Here is an 18,082-nt window from a genome sequence, read left to right on the forward strand (position 1 = left end):
TTACAATATTTTCAGGGTCAATGTGAAATTTTATGCTCTTTCCAATAAACCAAATATAATATTTTAGACAAACTTTTTTTTTTTTTTTTTTAAAATCACCCCCTCCATTTTGAAATGTCTATTAAAATTTAAATAATTTACGTACCAAAGTTTTATATATCACAAATTGAAGATAAAAGGTCCATAAATAAAATACTCTAATTACAAAAAAAAAAAAAAAAAAAAAAAATGTTTTTTTGGAAATTTACCTGTAAAGTCGAAAGTGTAAAACACTTTTTTTTTTTAATGAAAGCTCATGTTATACTTATATTGTCAAGTAAATATCGGACGCTGACGACAATTTTTTCTATTTCAATGTTTTCTTTTTTTAGATATTAAAAAAAATTCACTCGATAAAGTAGAAATAAAATACATTAATCAAAAACTTGTGTATTTCATTAAGAGAATAATAATAATAATAAAAAAGTCGGTCGACTGGGTCTTTTGTTTAACCGCAATTTTCCACCTACAGAGGCCCAAAAATACTAATTTTGGTTAACAGCACGCAATAGAAAGAGACATTAATTATTGCCCTTAGAAGCCACCGGAAGATGAATGCGGGGGAAGGGAGGATCAGATTTGTCTCCCTTTATTTAAACAATGAAAAAAATCTGAGTTCGTGTTTTTTTTTTTGTAATCCTTTAAAAAAGTATTTTATTTAAAAAGGACATGGAATAAAAGTATAAATATGGATAAATTCTTAATGAACAATGGAAGTAGTCATTGAATAGTATTTTTTTTATAGGTAAGTGATTTTTTCGAATTTATGTTTTTTTATAATCGAAGTAAGTAAAGTTTCGTTGATTTTCTTTAAATCTTTTTTAAAGAAAACCGATTAAAAAGAAAAAACAAATATTGCATAATTTGCTATTAAACCTGTTATTTTTATTAAATTTGGTCTTTGCTCCTTTCATAAAAAAAAAAAAAAAAGGGTTTGAATTACATTTTTCAAAAAGTTATAAGCTTCAAAAGACAGTAAGTCTAAATATTCTAGTGTTTACCACAAATTTTTAATGAGGATTTCTGGCACTGCTAGTGACCAACTACGTAATGAAATTTCGTAATTTTTTGATATATTACTATGATAAGTACATGATATTGTTTTTGCTTAAAACGACATATTTAAAAAAAAAATCGATCTGTCAAGTATCTTAACAAGCACTGGATTTTCCAAACAGTTTAGATTTAATCAAAACTATGGGGTATTTTTATTATAGACAACCGAAAATGTGGTAAAGAAACTATATAAATAGATTTGATCAAATAGGCAAGATATGTTACTCTTATTGCTAGATTTTGTGCTTTAACTTATGTTAAAGCGTTTATTTCGAAAAACATGTAGTGCCTGGTTGCTAAGTTTGACCGACATGAAATGGGGGGGGGGGGAGAGGGAGTCTCCACAATCGCTCAAAACTAGAAAATGAAACAAAATGCTGATAAATCCATGCAATAAATGTCACCGTGACATTTATTGGGTGGATTTCTTTCAGTATTTAAAAGAAGCTTATCCAGGTAGGTAGCTGAGTAACTTATATTTATTTTGGTAACATTTATTTACTTTTTTTTCGGTTTGTTGTCTAAAGTAATAAATGTCTAAACCATGAAAGTTGTTTCAGAAACGGAAAATATCATTCGGTTATTTCCCTTTATACCCTCCCATTTTTCGCAGAAAACCAGTAAGCGCGAACAGGGGTCGAAAAGGGAGATAATCGAGATTTCTTTAAATTATATAACTTTGACATGGACCCCATTTTTAATGGTGTTAGAAACCTAACCAGTTGGGTGGGTTTCTAAGACCATTTTGTTTTATTTTTCGTTTTGAAGTGATTATCAAATTTTTAAAGACACCGCGGCCATTTTTTTCTGGTTCACCGGCAGCAACATTACTCGTTTCTCGAACCGAATAAACATTTTACAAAAACACTAAAAACTGATCCAGTTAGGAAGAAAAGTAACTTTCATTGCCTTTGATAACATTTATTTGTTATATATTTGTTTGTTTTTTTTTTAACCTTTTCGAATCTTAGTACCCCCCCCCCCACGAGGGCATGTTTTATAATCCACAGATTCGAAAAAGTGTTAAGATCAAATATATGACAAATAAATGTTACCATATGCAAGATAGGTTACTCTTCTGTCTAGCTGGGACAGCTTGTAGTTTTTGTTAACCTAATATAAAGTGTTTAATCGACTCTAAAAACAAGTAATTTCAACCGGTACAACGGTACACGAACACGAGAGAGAGAGAGAGAGAGAGAGAGAGAGAAAAAAATGGCTGCGGTCATTTTACCTTGTGCTCGTGTACCGGTCGATATTGTTTTTCAAGCCGAACAAACATTTTACACTAAAAACTTATCCCGCTAGAAGACTAACAATCTATGTCGCCTATGGTAACATTTGTTTATATATTTTATTTTTTTACATTTTCAAATATGTGGATTGTAAAACAACATACCCTAACGTTATTATTTCAGTACGGTACCTTTTCTGCACAAGTACCAAGGCTATCACTAGGGATTATCTTGTACGAAACCTATTACTCTAATTTACGTGATTAAAACAGTGGGTGCACCTATCGGGGAATGTCGACCTGTTCGACAATTTTCATAGCTTAATGTCACCTACCTTGAGCAAAAGATTAAAATGTATTATATATAGGCCACACACTCCTATACTAATCATGAAAAGAACTCGTTTCTAAACATATAAGACAAAAATAAAGCACTCCCAAACGCACTAGTATTTTTTGGAAGTTTTTTTTTTTTAGTACTTGAACAGAATTTGAATTGTTTATTGGTTCAGTTAAAATTTAACATACAGTCGCCATCATTAACAGAATGAGAAATTGGATTAGAATAAATGAAAAGAAAAAAAAAATGCCATGTGCGTAACATTCTCAGAATTTCCTTATCGACAAAATGAATTTGAAAATTCATTTCTCTGCCGTGTAACTATTAAAACAACGGTCTTGGCTACACACACACAATTCACAAAATATCCCTTTTAAATAGGAAATTATCGACCGAATACAGGCAGAGAAGCTCGTGTGACCACTTCTCAGGTCTGTTCCTACGCGACTTCCATTTTTTTTTATTCATTTATTGATCGATTATTTACTTAAACAAATAAAAAATGCAATATCGTAAAGTATCAAAACGAAAAAAAAAAAAATCATTTAAGTAAATGAAATTAAATCTACCAAAATGCATTTCCATTTCTCCGTAAATAAGTCAGTGATTTTAATCTTTTGTTAAGAGTTGAAAAAAGTATTTTTATTTTACTTTGTAATCCTTTATTAAAAGGAATTTGAGGGCATTTAAACTGTCGAATAGAAACTAGTTTTCTAGGTTACGATACTGTGGTAATTGCGTATTGTAAGCCATAATATCATATAGATATATTGTGTGAATATATATACACCAATTTCATTAAAAGTAAACTGTTTCCAATTTGGAATTACGAGTGTATAATAGAAGTGCGACTACAGCTCTCGTTGTAAGGCAGGCATAAAATCCAATGCGTGTACAAACTTTAATAAATTATACAATTTAAAATACTTAATAGGCACTCAAATTAAAAGTATACACTGACAGATATGTTAAGAGATGGACAATTCGTGTGAATAAATGATAGTGTATAAGAAAAAAAAAAACAGAGGAAGTATATCTGTTTATGGAGTTTTTGTGTGTGACAACGAAAGATGGCTACCAACCTCCTGTGTTAGCCTCCATCCTTGCATGGAGGATGCACCATAGCTGAAGTTTCTTCCTTGACCATCATCTGAAAACTTTTCGGTAATCGGAGATGATAGATAGACTCCCATAGCCGCGATCGGTTGTTATAGGAAAAAAAAAAGTACCTTAGTTGAGAAACGATATGGACAATAACAACAAAAAAAACTACAACGACGTATACACGTGCATTCTATTTCGCGGTTTCAGATAGTCCGTCCCCCTACCACGTGACATTAGCCCAGCACCGAACGTGAATAGCATATTTTGAATTTTGAAAGAAAATTAATTTTAATAAAAATCATATATATATATATATATATATATATATATATATATATATATATATATATATATATATATATATATATATTTTATATGAGCCTGATAAAGTATTTGTTAATTTTTTTTGTTTATTTTCTAACAAATAATGATGACACAGAGGAACAGACGACTCGAAATCCGCAGCAAACAGTGTTTGATAAAAATTCGCCTTATTCTTTCGCATAATTCGCATAATTATTTTTTGCATACAATAAATAAATAAAATGTTATTGTTTAACTATTTTGGATTTACTTTTAATAATAATAAAAAAAAATGGCTATCCCCAAATTCCGCGTGTTACTTTGACTTCCGGTTTATGCTGACCGTTTTACTTTATGATGAATGCCCAGAAAAGGTCCCTTCTGATTAACGTTTACTAGTTTTAAAATATTCTATTATTCTGACGGGGGAAAAACAATCACCAAAGTGGTTAGCTTATTTAAAAACTGGTAATCAGAAGGGATTTTCCAAGACATTCATCGTAAAGCAAAGCAATCAGCAGAAATCGGAAGTAAAAAAACACGCGGAACCTGAGGATAAACAAAATATATTATTTTACGAAATATGTTGATTATTTTTGTGTTTTTTATATAAAAAATAGAATCTTTTTTTATCTGCCACTATTGCTGCGAAATTTGAGTCGTTAGTTCTTCTGAATTACCTTAATGATTAAAATATATTTTTAAATGCATTTTTTTTATTTGTCAAGTAAATTATTTACCTCCCTGCCATGTTTTTATTTTGTAACTACTTCCGGTATTATCTCCCCTTGTATGACGCATTTTGACTCGAGTTCTGAACCACGACGCCCATTTTTTTTTTAGTTGCGTGTGTGTAATATGTAAAAGGAGTTGCAAGAAAAATTATATTAATCGGTGTGAAAGCATATATTTAGCATAAAAGACTAAGCATCTCAAATCCTAGTACCTATAAAAAATATCGAAAATTGAGGGGTCTATAACTTAAAGTAAAAACAAACAACGTTCACTTGGAAGTCGAGTGAATATTCTTTTTTTTGTTGTTGATGATGGCCGATGGAGAGGCTGAAATTCGACCGGATTTAAAAACAGATAGCGGCGATGAATCCGACGATTTAAGCGAAGTTTTAGAAGAAAGTCCTTGTGGAAGATGGCAGAAGCGTAGAGAAGAGGTGCGTATCATTTGTTAAGTCAGCGTTATTGCTTAAAAAAAAAAATACCCCCTCCTTGTCACGGCTGATTCCGAAATACTCTTGTGATGGACGTTTTTCTAATCACTACCTTGATGTCATGTTTTTATGCGACGATAGCCTTAAAATATCTTTGAAATACTTATTTGTAAAATATTGCAAGCAATTAAACTTCAGAATTTGTATTGCTTTAAAATAAATTATTTCTAATTATTAAAAAAAAAAAAAAAAAAAAAAAAAAGAAAGTCAATTAGTATTTTTAGTTATGTATGGTTTCAGCGTCCCAAATTCTGTTTTTGGAAAGACGTCATTCTATGTACGAGTGCTCAATTTGTACTTTTTAAGATTGCGTTACAATTTAACCTACAACGATTAAAAATATGTTTAATATCATTTTTTTAAGAACATTTAGTATTTTGATTTGCTAACTTTAATATTAGAAAAACAAAACAAAACAAAAAAAAAAACAACAATGTGGACCGTGCTGAAATAACGTTATTTAGAAACCCATTCTGAACATGCGGAGGGAGGGCGTTCTATAAGTATTCTGTAATTTAATCTAACAATTAATACCGCAAAAATTGAATTCGATTTGAAAATCTGGGCATTTTGGAGTATAGACAACAAAACGAATGACTAGTAGCAAATGAATGTTATTAATTAATGTTACTCTGGCTGACGTACACGAGTGAGGCCGGGAGGCCCCCGTAGCGAAATACACATTGGCTCCGATGTTGTACGTAGCGGCAGGCAGCGCGTTCGAGGGAGCGTTCATTATTCTGAAAAGGAAAGAATTTTGGCGTGTGTGGCCTTGTTTTTTTTTTTTTTTTTTGGCTTGTACTTTGCGCTTTTCGGATTATTTTTTTATTTATTTTTTTTTTTTTGGTACTTATGCAGAGAGTGTGCCGTGCTGAAATTCTTAACATGGGGAGGGTGTTTTGTACCTATTCTGTACTTTAACCTTACAATTGAATAAAAAAAACATAAAACTTTAATTTAACGTGGAAATACGATTTAAAAAATACCGCGGATCCGGATCACTCTCTGCATTAGCACCTGCTTTTCGGTCAGAGATTATAGTTATAGGTAATTATTAAAAGGAAAATTGGTGCAAGTCCAGATTAGCACTTGTGGCGATAAACAAAAATAAACAAAAACCTTTATCGTGTCACGGAATGTCGTCGGTGTTTTTTCTCATAAAACAGTGAAATTTTATTTGGTGTTAAGTGCAGTCAGTAGTGACTGCAGTGGCAGTGCACTGCAGCCACTGCACTTATTGATCCGTACTATTTTTTTTAAATAGTATTTTCAAGTGTAATTAAAGTTTTACGATATCTGTTTTTAGGTGAAAGTACAAAATATGTATACACAAACAGTGTCACAACGACACAACACCCTCTCGTCTCGATGTTAAGAATCTCTGGTCAAAAAAAAAAAAAATACCCCCCTCCCGCCAAAAACATAAAATAATTAAAAAAGCGCAAAGTTCAAGCCAAAAAAAAAAAAAAAAAAAAATTAAAAAAGCCATATACACGTCAAAATTTATTTCTGTTCAGAATAATGAACGCTCTCTCGAACCCGCTGTGCGTACAACATCGGAGCCGAGGCGTATTTCGCTATGGGAGCCTCAGCAGCCTCACTCACTCGTGTGTCGTGTGCGTCACTGCGTCTTCTACCTACCTTTAGTTTTGACTTATTTTGAAGCGTTTATTTTCTTTGAAACACAGGTAGTGCCGAGTTTTACGTGAGAACAAAACTTTGAGACTATCATCTTTGTAATTTCGATAATCGCTTAATACTCGAAAATTAAACAAAATACTGATAAAAACATTGTTATATAGGTCTTTCCTCCACATTTTCGTTTTATTGTTTATAAAATGCCAGAAAATCCAATCGAAAATATAGTACGGTCCGTATTCTGCATAAGTACTCAAAACTTGAAATGTATAGAAGAAAAGAAAACGCGTCGTCTTGGGTGAAATTAGAGAATAATTACAATGTTAAGAATGGCTTTCAAAATAATAACGTTATTATTTCAGCACGGTGGCAAAAGTACCTTTTGATCATATCTCCGAAGGACAAAGTAAGTCGCTAAATCACAGCATGTGAGCATGAGTTAATTGCGAGGAAAAAATTCTGTGTAGGCTTGACATTTTTTTGTCTTGTTTTTGTTACATATTATTGTATGAAAAATCTTTTTGCGATCCAATCTTTAGAGAAAGGGAAATGCATACTTTAAATATGTAAACAAGTTATCCAAAATGGCCGTCAATTTGGTCCATATTGGATAACTTTACATAATGTTTACATAATTATTTAAAGTATATATTGCTCAATACAAAATGTGTATATTTCTCAATAGATTTTATCTTGGAAAGATTCCTCATAATATATTTAACAAAACAAATTGTTTTTTAAAGATCTACACAGAATTGTTTGTCTCGCAATAAACTCGCGCTTTAGTGATTTTTCGATTTAAGTATATCTTTTGAATTTTCTTTATCAATTTGTTCGAACTGGGCATGGAGCATCCTTCTGGAGTCCAAACGTTCACCCGCTAACTCTGGTATTCCAGCCGAGAGATCTTTTTAAGATTCTGACTGTCCCTTTAAATGCAATTTTATGAATTCCTCTTGCACTTGGTTCACCGGGTATATTTACCAAGTAGTTTTTGAAATTCTTTTTCATGGGTCCAGTTGGCTCCTAACTGGAATCATAGTACTGAGAAATATTATGAGAAAAGAAGTTAGTTTAAATGTTTGGATGTTACCGGTTATCTTAAAGTTCAAAGGCTTTGTCGGCTGGCTGGACGGTGAGGCAGAGGCACGACCAAAACGAAAGGAGGGAGTAAGCATTTTTTGACGGGTGTCTCTTTAATAATCTACCAAAAATCAATTATCCAATCAATACGAAATTTTCACCGATTATCTAGTCAAAAATATGCGCGTGCTTGCGTGTACAGAAATGGCCGCCACTGATAACATATTACATGGCTTAATATCTTGAAAACTACTTGTTTGCGGCAAAAATATGCGCACTGAGTGTTGCGTGTATAGAAATGGTCACCACTGATAACATAAGGAATTACATTGCTTAATATCCGGAAAACTACTTGTTTGTAGCAAATAGGCGCGCTTACACGTACAGAAATGGTCACCACTGATAACATAAGGAATTACATGTATCTGTATACAAATTTTTCTTTATTTTTTAATTTCCTCGTGTCTTTATTGAAAGATGAAATCAGGAAAAAAAACAAAAAACCTTTTAACCAATAAACAAACAAAAAATGCCTCCCACACTAGGTGGCCAGAAAGTGGGTGCTCATTTTAAGTTAAATTTAGATGGAAAAGTAATCATTCACTTTTTAAAAAAGTAATTTCTTCATACCATGAAAACTATTTCTCTGCAACAGAAACGGTTAGCAGATTCGTTTTTAGCATGCAGAAATCTACAAAAAATATATTTTCTATACGAATGTGAGACGGGCCTTAAAGTAAAATTTTACCGAACGTTATAATGGTGTACATTTTTCTTTTTTTTTTTTTTTAATTTTTTTTTATAATCGATATATATATATTTTGCCTACAACCCCTCCTTCTTTATTTGTGAGTACAAATATGCTTAAAATAATCAGCGGAAACTGAACAATATATTTTAGGGTGGAGAGGGTGAGGATTGTAGATAAAACAAACAAAAAAAAAAAAAAAAAAAAAAAAACTGCGCACGTATCAGATTTTAAGGTTGAAAATATAAATTTTGAATGTGTTTTATTTTTCATCTTTTGTGTTTTGAAGTGTGAAATTCGTTGAATGTTATCTTTCAGATTAGAAAAAACGCCCCCCCCCAAATATATATATATTTTTATTATTTTTACGAAAAACACTACTTTTGAATCTTTGAAAAATAAATTAATAATTTTCTTTTAGTAAGCCCAATATTGCTAATATACCATTAAATAGGAAATGCTTTGAAGAATCAATACCAAAAAGAAAAAAAATCGATAAATAACTGCACATTTTGCTAAAAATACAATTTATTTTTGGCACTTTGTTGTTACTTGATATTAACTCAACTATGGTAGACCAAGCGTGATACTAGATGCAAGAGTTGTCTCCAACACATACAGCGCCTAGCATTCCCAAAATTGTCATCCATCTGGTACTGGTCAGCCTCATTGTTGCTTAATAACTGCGGGGGTTATGAAGGCAACAAATTATATATCGCATATGAAAAAAGAATTAAATCCTTCACTTAATTGTCAAATCAAACGTTAAAAATACATGGAATTTTTCACGGAATATAATGAACCCTTTATTTTTATTTGAATCTTAGTGAAAATGTATTTTGTTTAAACAAAAAACACCTAGGCTGATCTGAATGAGAAGCATGATTTTTATATAATCTTGAAAAATAAAATAAAATTGAAAAAAATTTAAAAGCAGGAACACACAAAAATAATTAAATTAAAAAATGGCAAAAATTATACAAACGTTCACTAAGCAAAAAAGAAAAAAAAAAAAACAGAAAACTAGTCAGTTTTGTCCCTCTCCCTCCAACCACTTGATATCATTTTAGATATGTCTGTAGAAGTTTTTATATGCTTCCCTACTTTTTTGAATTTTGACGCCATGTTTTATTTGGCATTATAATTATTACTTTTTTTTAGCAAAAGTTAAGTACATTTATTTTAGTAATTAATTATCTTTAGACTTTAACTGGAAATTTTACGTGGAAATAATTCCAGAAAATTTATATTTATCTTGCCGGAAAAATATAAACATGATCTTTTTCATAATGCATATTTTACGTAAACTGTAGGGTTTTTCATATTTGCGATAAGATTTTTCCATGTATTTATTTCACACACTTTTTTCTTTGTGAGATTAACTTTAGGCTATAATCTTTCAAACGCAACCAAAAAATAATTGAAAATTTAAAAAAATATTAGACTGCGTTCAAAACCATGTCTCCTACTGAGTCAGCCATTAAAATGCACATAACCTAATAAATAAGGTGTTTTTTATTTTTTAATCGAACCTTATAAAAAATAGTTTTTATTTATTGGGGAAAAACTTGGGAGGGTTTTTTTTTTTTTTTTTTTTACGGTATTCACTGCCCATCTGACAAAACCTTTGTCAATACAGGAATGCTGAACTAAACTTGAAGATAACTCAAATGTACTTGCATAAAAATTTTGTATATATGGACACACAAAGGCATTCCGGCATATTCCCACGAGACATTTCATTATTGCATTACTTCCCTTGTTTTCAGGATGGTGATAGATGATTTGGTGTCCACAACGAAACATCTTCCAACAGATATTTTAACAGAAGAAATTTATCACATTCTTAGACTAATTTTTTTTTTATTTTTTTAAAAATTTTTTTATTACATTTTCACCCCAAACAAGGCATATTACTACTTTGATGTAGGGGGCTACTATCAGGGACCTAAGTTGCAGGGGTACTATGTAGGGAGTTTAGCAGCAAGATGTCTGTTCACATTACACTTGAACTTCTGCATGTCAGTACAGTTGGGGAAGCAGGAAACTGGAAGAGAATTCCAAAGTCCTGCCGTTCTAGGGAAGAAGCTATTAGAGTAAAAGGCTTTCTTACATCTAGGGATCTCAACTGTGTAGGGGTGGGACTTCGCTGCTTGTCGGGTTTGTCAGGGGTATTTTCGTCAAGGGGGTACAAGTGCTTGTAGTTCGTCAGAGCATCCACCATTAAAATACTTGTAAAACAGGCAGAGGGATGCAACATTTCATCGGTGGGACAGGGGCTTAAATTTAGATGACAATTCAGGACCTATTAAGTTGGCGACTCTCTTTTGGATCTTGTCCAGGAGTGAGAGATAAGTAGCAGATGCACCAGCCCAAATGTGACAGCAGTACTCCATATGTGGGCGAATGGTGGCTTTGTAGACGTACCGGATACTTTCAGGCGTAAGTAACTTCCTAGCATGATAGAGGGAGCCCACCTTCCTTGCAGCAGCCTTAGCAATGATCTTAATGTATCTATTCCAACTCCTGTTTCCTATGAACGTTAAGCCAAGGAGCTTGAACGAAGTGCTCTCAGGTAAAATATCTCTAGCCATAGCTATTGGTGGTTGGTAAGGTTTCATGTAATTATTAAAGGAAACTAGCTTTGTCTTGGCAGCGTTGAATGTTACCATCCATTTATGACCCCATACCACTACAGACTGAAGATCTTCCTCTAGGGTTTCGATTATTAGTAGTAGTATTTGTATTAGTATTATTATAAGTACTTGGGCGTAAGAATGATACATTTCTGTGAAAAAATGTTTATTTACTTTTAAGAATGTTTCACATAAAAAAGAAAGTCAACTTAACAATTACAAAAAATACATATTACACATTTATTAAATAAAAGGAAAAATTGTTCACATTGTTGCACTTTTTTTTCATATAAAATGTTAATATTAATAAATATTATAATATTATGTATTATAATACATATCTGTTGGAAGATGTTTTGTCAGGATTCCAAATAATCTATCATTATCTAGAAAGGAGAAGTAATTCAACAATGAAATGTCTCCGGGGGGGGGGATGCTTACACAAACATATGCCGGAGTAGGCTTTGTTCATTTAAATTTGAGGATGCGTCCTTGACAATCAGTCTAGAATAGGTTGGATCATTTTTGAGTAGATAATGATCTTTCAACTGTTGAACTGAGGTATGGTTCTGTGCAGTTCTAGGAGGTCCACCCTCCCAGACTTTACATTCTCTCTTCGAAAAGGGAGTCACTATATTGCTAAGCACCCCTATCAGAGAATGCTTAAAGTGTTGCTCAGGCATTTTTGTGTGCTGTCTTTCAATCCCCCATGCTCCAACATTGTCACATCTTCCCACGATGGGAGGGAGATAAATTCTAACCTGTCATAAAACACACATAAACAAATATAGCTCTAAAACAAGCATGCACAAACACTTTGTAGACATCAATCTTTATAAGGAGCTGCTTCCTTTCACCAGTGGACAATCAACTAGTAAAGGGCAACAGCTCGTTTAGTCGCTTTCAGAAATGTATGGGGATTGGAGCCTACAACCCGGTAGTGGTCACCACTCTCTTTTTATTGATTGAAGGCCTGGGTTCTGTACTAGAAAGAGGTGCAGCTTCTGGAACGTTTCCACCAATGATCTCTCCGTTCGATTATGGAATCAAGTGGCAGGACTACATTACCAGCAGTGAAGTCCTGCAGAGAGTGTATGTCATCAGCATTGAGGCCATACTTCTGACTGGGACACTTGTCTCGAATGGAGGACATGAGACTGCTGAGAATTGCATTCTATGGCGAATTGTGTCAGGGCAAATGTGACAAAGTCATGTCACATAAATGTTACACGGATCAGCTGTGCACAGTTGATATTCTAGAGAAAGACGGGGAAGGCAGGGCCAAAGATGAGGACAGTTGGAGGGTTTTGTCGAAGTGAGGTATTGCGGCTTTCGAGACCAACAGAAGAAGGATCGCAGAGGAAAAACTTGGGAGGAAAACATCATCTTTACTGGGCCCTTCTTCCCAGAGGTTCCCATGCCCTAGGTGTTGTAGAGTATCCAATGTGATATCTTGATTAATGCATATTTCGTATTTAGTATTATATTATATTGAACTCAATATATAGTAATGATTTAAAAAGTTTTAAAAAAATGATTTGTGGGCTACCACCAAGAATTGAAACCAAAATGTTTAGCTTACGATTTACTTTTTCCTTTGACATTAATGCCTGAGTTATGAAGACATGTTTGCTGCAAGGGCTAAAAATTAAAACATGAATGAATAGCTATTACTTTATGCATTCGTATTCATAATGCCACCATTCGACCATCACTTGGTAAATTCCAGTTTTTAAATTTTCACACTTTCGCACTGATTTTCCACAGCTAAAATCCAAATATAAAGTTTTGCATGGGTTTGAATACCCTATATATTAAGTTTCATGTCTGTAGACCAAAAACTGACAGGAGTTTGGTAGGCAAAATTTTTTAAACAAATATATACGCGCGCACACACACACACATATAGAAAGAGGTTTGTGTTTACTATAACCTTTTTACGCAAGCATAAATCATGTAGAATATCTGCATGAATATAATTACAGGTAATAGTTAACTAAAGATGATCATCTCATAAGAAAACCGAAAAACTAATAGGGAATCAAGTAAAATGAATGTTTAAAAGAATAAGCAAATTAGCTAGATTTTTTGCAGATAAATGCTATTCCACGACCCATGTATAACAAAGTTGTATTTTTTATTTTTAAATAAATAGAAAAAGGGCTTGCTTTTTGTTTTTTGTTCTTTGCCTTTGGGCCAAGATCAAAGTGTAGTATCTGTTCTGATGCTTCACTTAAGTTCTTGGTCAATGTAGGGGAAACCTTCATACAGAGACATTTACTATTTTTTTATACTGCCAGTGCTCCCTTTTTGCCCTTGATTTAGGGGAGCTGGCTTTCCTCCCACATTAAAAACGACCTTGTGTAACATTTGCTTTCGTGTGGAAGCAAATAAATACCTAAGTAAATAGAAAAAAGGGTTTTTAATACAGATATCCATACACACACACAAAAAATTTTTTTATAGGAGTATACATATATATTACGATTATATAAAAGGAACTTTGTTAGTTTGTTCATTATAGACTCTGCAATGGCTGGGTCTTTTTTTTTTTTTTTTTAATTTCACACAAATGTACTTTATGTAGCTGGCAGTGTTCTTAGGTAGGTTTTGTATCGGAATGTCTTTGATAAGTATTGATAATTGAAAAAATTTGCTGAAAGGAGTTACAGGGAATTTTGACCAAAGTAAACACTTTATACAGCTTAACATCACAGATGCATATGAAAAGTTTTATTACTATACAGACAGAAAGGTCTGGCATATAAAATCAACAATCGGTTCTTTGATATGACAGGGATGTGTTAGAAATGAATGTTTCTGTTTAAAGCATAATTAAAGCATGATACTTGACTGTTTACATTTTAAAATTTAATTCAAGCCATTATATATAAAAAAAATTTTTTAAATTAAAAAATAAGTTCTCTACAGTACAATGTAGACTACAATGTATTGTGGACTAAATAACTGTGGGGAGACATGGGAAGCTTCCTCCCAGTGCACCGCAATGGGTACATAATTAGAGTAGGCAATCATTCAATTTGATTTTAAAAAAAATGAGCGGTTTACCTGATTTCGATGACCATTAAAATATAGAAGGGTGAAACATTTGTTGATCGTTTAATTCTGGGCAACGTTGGGTCTCACTGCTAGTATGTATGTGCATATATATATATATATATATATATATATATATATATATATATAAGAAATAAAAATTACAATAAGTTTACCAAGGTAATCAAAATGGTAAACTTAAAATATATTATAAATATTAAAGAGTTAATATTTACAAGTAATCTCAACCAGATGTAAAAGCTCAATAAAACCGAAAAGGAAATAGAGCTTATATATATATATATATATATATATATATGCGCACATAAATATATACATGAAAAAGAAAAGCAAAATCAACACGCACATGAACAGTCATGTGAAATGACGTTTTTTGAAAAGAGTTTGAGACGCTGAAAACATACACAAGCACCCCACCCTTATTTTATGTTTTCATGTGACAACAGCCTTTAAAAATGTCTGTAAAATATTTGTTTTTAAAAATATCTCTGCAATGAACGTTTTAACTTTAAAAACTTGCATAGTTTTTTGTATTTTTAATAATTAATCTTTCATTATGTAACTAAGCAGTCAGTATTTTTAGTTAACTTTTTCTCCATATTTTTTTTTTCAGTCAACAACATACTTAAAAAAAAAAGCTGACACCTGATTTTTGTGCTGACTGCGTAAATAACAGAAAAAATAATGGTGTTGATGCTCAATTTTCTGATTTTTAAAGAATCCTGCTTTAACCATATAACTGACAAGCATGTTATTTGTTAAAATATATATATAATCAAACCGACATGCTTATCTTGGCATTGTTTCCAGTTATCCTGGACTTCTCCTTGCTACTGGACTAAAACAGTGCTGATTTAGGAGAAGCGTGGTTAGAGATTGCGCAACCCTTGTCTCGTAATTATATGTGCAGCTATCCTTACAAGAGGTATCTATTGTCGTTTGAGACTGAACAAAGGTGATGACGATGATATATGTATAGTAGCAGGAAACTCCACCCTTTGGGCAGCAATTAAATCAGAGTGGCAGACATGGACTATTTTTTTTATGAATTGTCCTAAAATTTTAACCATAGAATAGTATTATAACCTCCAAAAAGCCTGCAAAATTTCATATAGTTTTGTCCCATAGAACCAAAGATATGAGCATTTCTATATTCAATTTGTCTACCAGCATAGATATATCTATATATAGCTATACTACCTTTTCTTGGCCACTTTTTTTAAGTTCAAAATCTCGGCAACTATGATCAGAAACGAAGGTTCGTTGGAAAGCTAATGACCTGAATTGTGTAGTGGGCTATCTGACATTTGCCCTTGAAGTCGCACATTGTTTCAAAAAGTGGGGGATCACTTTTCTATATTAATTTAATTTAAAATAAGCACCTGCTTTTTGGCCGCCAAATTAAGGGATGTTTATTATGGCCTGGTAGACCAACACAAAACCTACCTTAAAAAACTTGTTTTCTTTAGGTTTTCAGGTGTGCTGAAAATAAATATTGCATTTAAATTTTCTGCATATTAAGCAAAAATATGTATATGCTTGCATGTACAACAATAACCACCACTTATAAAATATAGAATTACATTGCTTAATACCTGGGAAAATACTTACTTGTGGAAAATTTAAATGCGATATTCATTTTTAGCACACCCAAAAACCTATCGAAAGCAAGTTTTTTAAGGTAGCTTTTGTGTTGGTCTACCAGACTACACTCACCAAATAAACACCACCCGTTAAAAATAAAAAAATAAGTCCCCCCCAAAAAAAGTTGGCCATAAAGTGGGTGTTCATTTATAATCTTTTCATATCTTGGAAACTACTCGTTTCCTGGGATCTTAACCGTTTTCATTTTCAGTACCCTTTAAAACCTTTAATAGTGATAATTTTAAAGGATTTTTTTGTTGGTGGAAAGATACTGCACCTTTACCAATATTTTGATCATTGTCCTTTCCAAAACAGGGGAGATATTTATTTCCTATCATTTGAAACCATAGCAGCAAGTTTTAATCTCCCCTCCATCAAGGCCAGAGGTTTTGGGTATATATATATATGTATATATGTTATATGTTAGTACAAAATGGTTAATATCCGCCCCCCCCCAACCCCCCCCCCCCACATAATTTATGTAAAATGGATTAGAATGAAATTCTTTATTTAATTTGCATGTTTATGACACTATCTAATACTTTTATAAAATGTGTTTACTTAATGGCTGTTACGTCTACTATTGTTGAGAAGACTGATTTCATAGAAGAAAAAATGTGAAAAGGCAAAAAACGTTAAACCTGAGTTCCATTCTAATGATTATAACTTTTTCATTAAAAAATTTTTTTCACAAATCATTGAGTATTAAGTGTTTTTGACCTGTGACTTGTTGAACTCGAGAAATCTTTCTGTTAAACTCGGAATCTGTGCAGAATTCTGAATAAAACTCTTTATTTAATGGGCCCCTTAACAGTGGATAAAATATGTGGCAAAATTCAGTTGTAAGTTACATGCTTCTGGAGGTTGAAAGTTTAATCCTCAGTGTAATACAATTGTAAATTATTTATTATTTCTACCCAGTCATGGCTGACAGAAAAAAAGCATGCTGCTTGTGTAAATAAAATAAAAGATTCTGTCCAAAATTCCATGCTGATTCTTGAGTTTGACAAGAGACACCTGAAGAAGGTTGGAGGTTACATCAACCGAAATGTTGTGAAAATAACACTCAAAATGAGAACAATAGTTCAAAGAATCCAAACGATAAAATTATCAATCCTCATCTCAAAAGCAATGACTTTCAGAAAACTAAATAAGAGGTAAAAGCAAGCAATAGTCGGCTGTTATGATTATGTACTTAATAACGTGGTCATTTCCTTAATTGGCTCCATGGCTCAATCAGTTAGCGCACCATATTAAAGACAGTGGTTGTGAGTTCAAGCCTCATCCACATATAAATATTTTTGCATTGATTTTTGCCCCCAAATAAGCTTAAACATTTCAAATGACAATAGTTTGTAGATTATTTGATTTTACTATTTTATTTATTTATTTTATTTTATTTTTTTTTGTGTGTGTGATTTATAGATATTAGGATCACAGATGGGGAGTAGCCCTACCATTGTGTGTGTGTGTATATATATATATATATATATATATATATAAATCAAGATGATCACCTTTCGAAACTTGCTAAATATTCTTTGTAATGGTGCCTGCATCTCCTGAAGCAACATTTCTGGAGTCCAACGAGAAAAAAATTCTCTTATTTGAAAAAATGCTGATATAAGTATTATGTATTATTATAAGTATTGATATAGTACTACTGTTGGAATTCTCCATCTCCTAGAACTAGTAGCACAATGAAGGCTTGAGAGCTTGGTCTACTCTACTATTTAATTCTAACTGGAGGGAAGATATATAGATTCATACTTTTTGCAGAGGTATTAGTGAAAGTGATGCAGTATCCTCTTTGTCCTCACATTCCACAAGCAATGTTTCTGACAAAGGGGGAAGAATTGTTTTTATTTTTTTTTCTGGGTCAGAATCTATTCATCGTGCACTCATCTTTAGCTAGTTTTTAACCTTGAAGTATTTTTTTTTTTTTTTTTAAAG

The 18,082-nt window shown here is 32.3% G+C and overlaps 2 protein-coding genes and 1 pseudogene across 18 annotated transcripts in view; 2 read left to right on the top strand and 1 right to left on the bottom strand.

Moving 5' to 3' along the window:
- LOC145297325 (protein phosphatase 1G-like) overlaps positions 1 to 4,005 on the bottom strand; it is a 34,369-nt gene extending 30,364 nt beyond the window's left edge. The window contains exon 1 of one of the 2 annotated variants that reach the window (XM_080143334.1): positions 3,752 to 4,005. In XM_080143334.1, the coding sequence (XP_079999460.1) occupies positions 3,752 to 3,862 (111 nt within the window). In that variant the 5' untranslated portion in view covers positions 3,863 to 4,005. The remainder of the gene's footprint in view (positions 1 to 3,751) is intronic. The other variant, XM_080143335.1, reaches the window with a different exon arrangement.
- Positions 4,006 to 4,838: 833 nt separating this feature from the next.
- LOC145297383 (nuclear receptor-binding protein-like) overlaps positions 4,839 to 18,082 on the top strand; it is a 164,965-nt gene continuing 151,721 nt past the window's right edge. For 14 of the 16 annotated variants that reach the window (XM_080143341.1, XM_080143345.1, XM_080143337.1 and 11 more), the window contains exon 1: positions 4,841 to 5,245. In XM_080143341.1, coding sequence (XP_079999467.1) covers positions 5,120 to 5,245 — 126 coding nt within the window. In that variant the 5' untranslated portion in view covers positions 4,841 to 5,119. Of the gene's footprint in view, positions 5,246 to 18,082 lie in introns of all 16 variants that reach the window. The other 2 variants (XM_080143385.1, XM_080143365.1) reach the window with 1 other exon arrangement.
- LOC145243464 (U2 spliceosomal RNA) lies at positions 13,584 to 13,750 on the top strand (annotated as a pseudogene).

The sequence above is a fragment of the Euprymna scolopes genome, chromosome 2 (genome assembly GCF_053919585.1).
Source record: "Euprymna scolopes isolate OS-2025 chromosome 2, ASM5391958v1, whole genome shotgun sequence".
NCBI classification, from domain to species: domain Eukaryota; kingdom Metazoa; phylum Mollusca; class Cephalopoda; order Sepiida; family Sepiolidae; genus Euprymna; species Euprymna scolopes.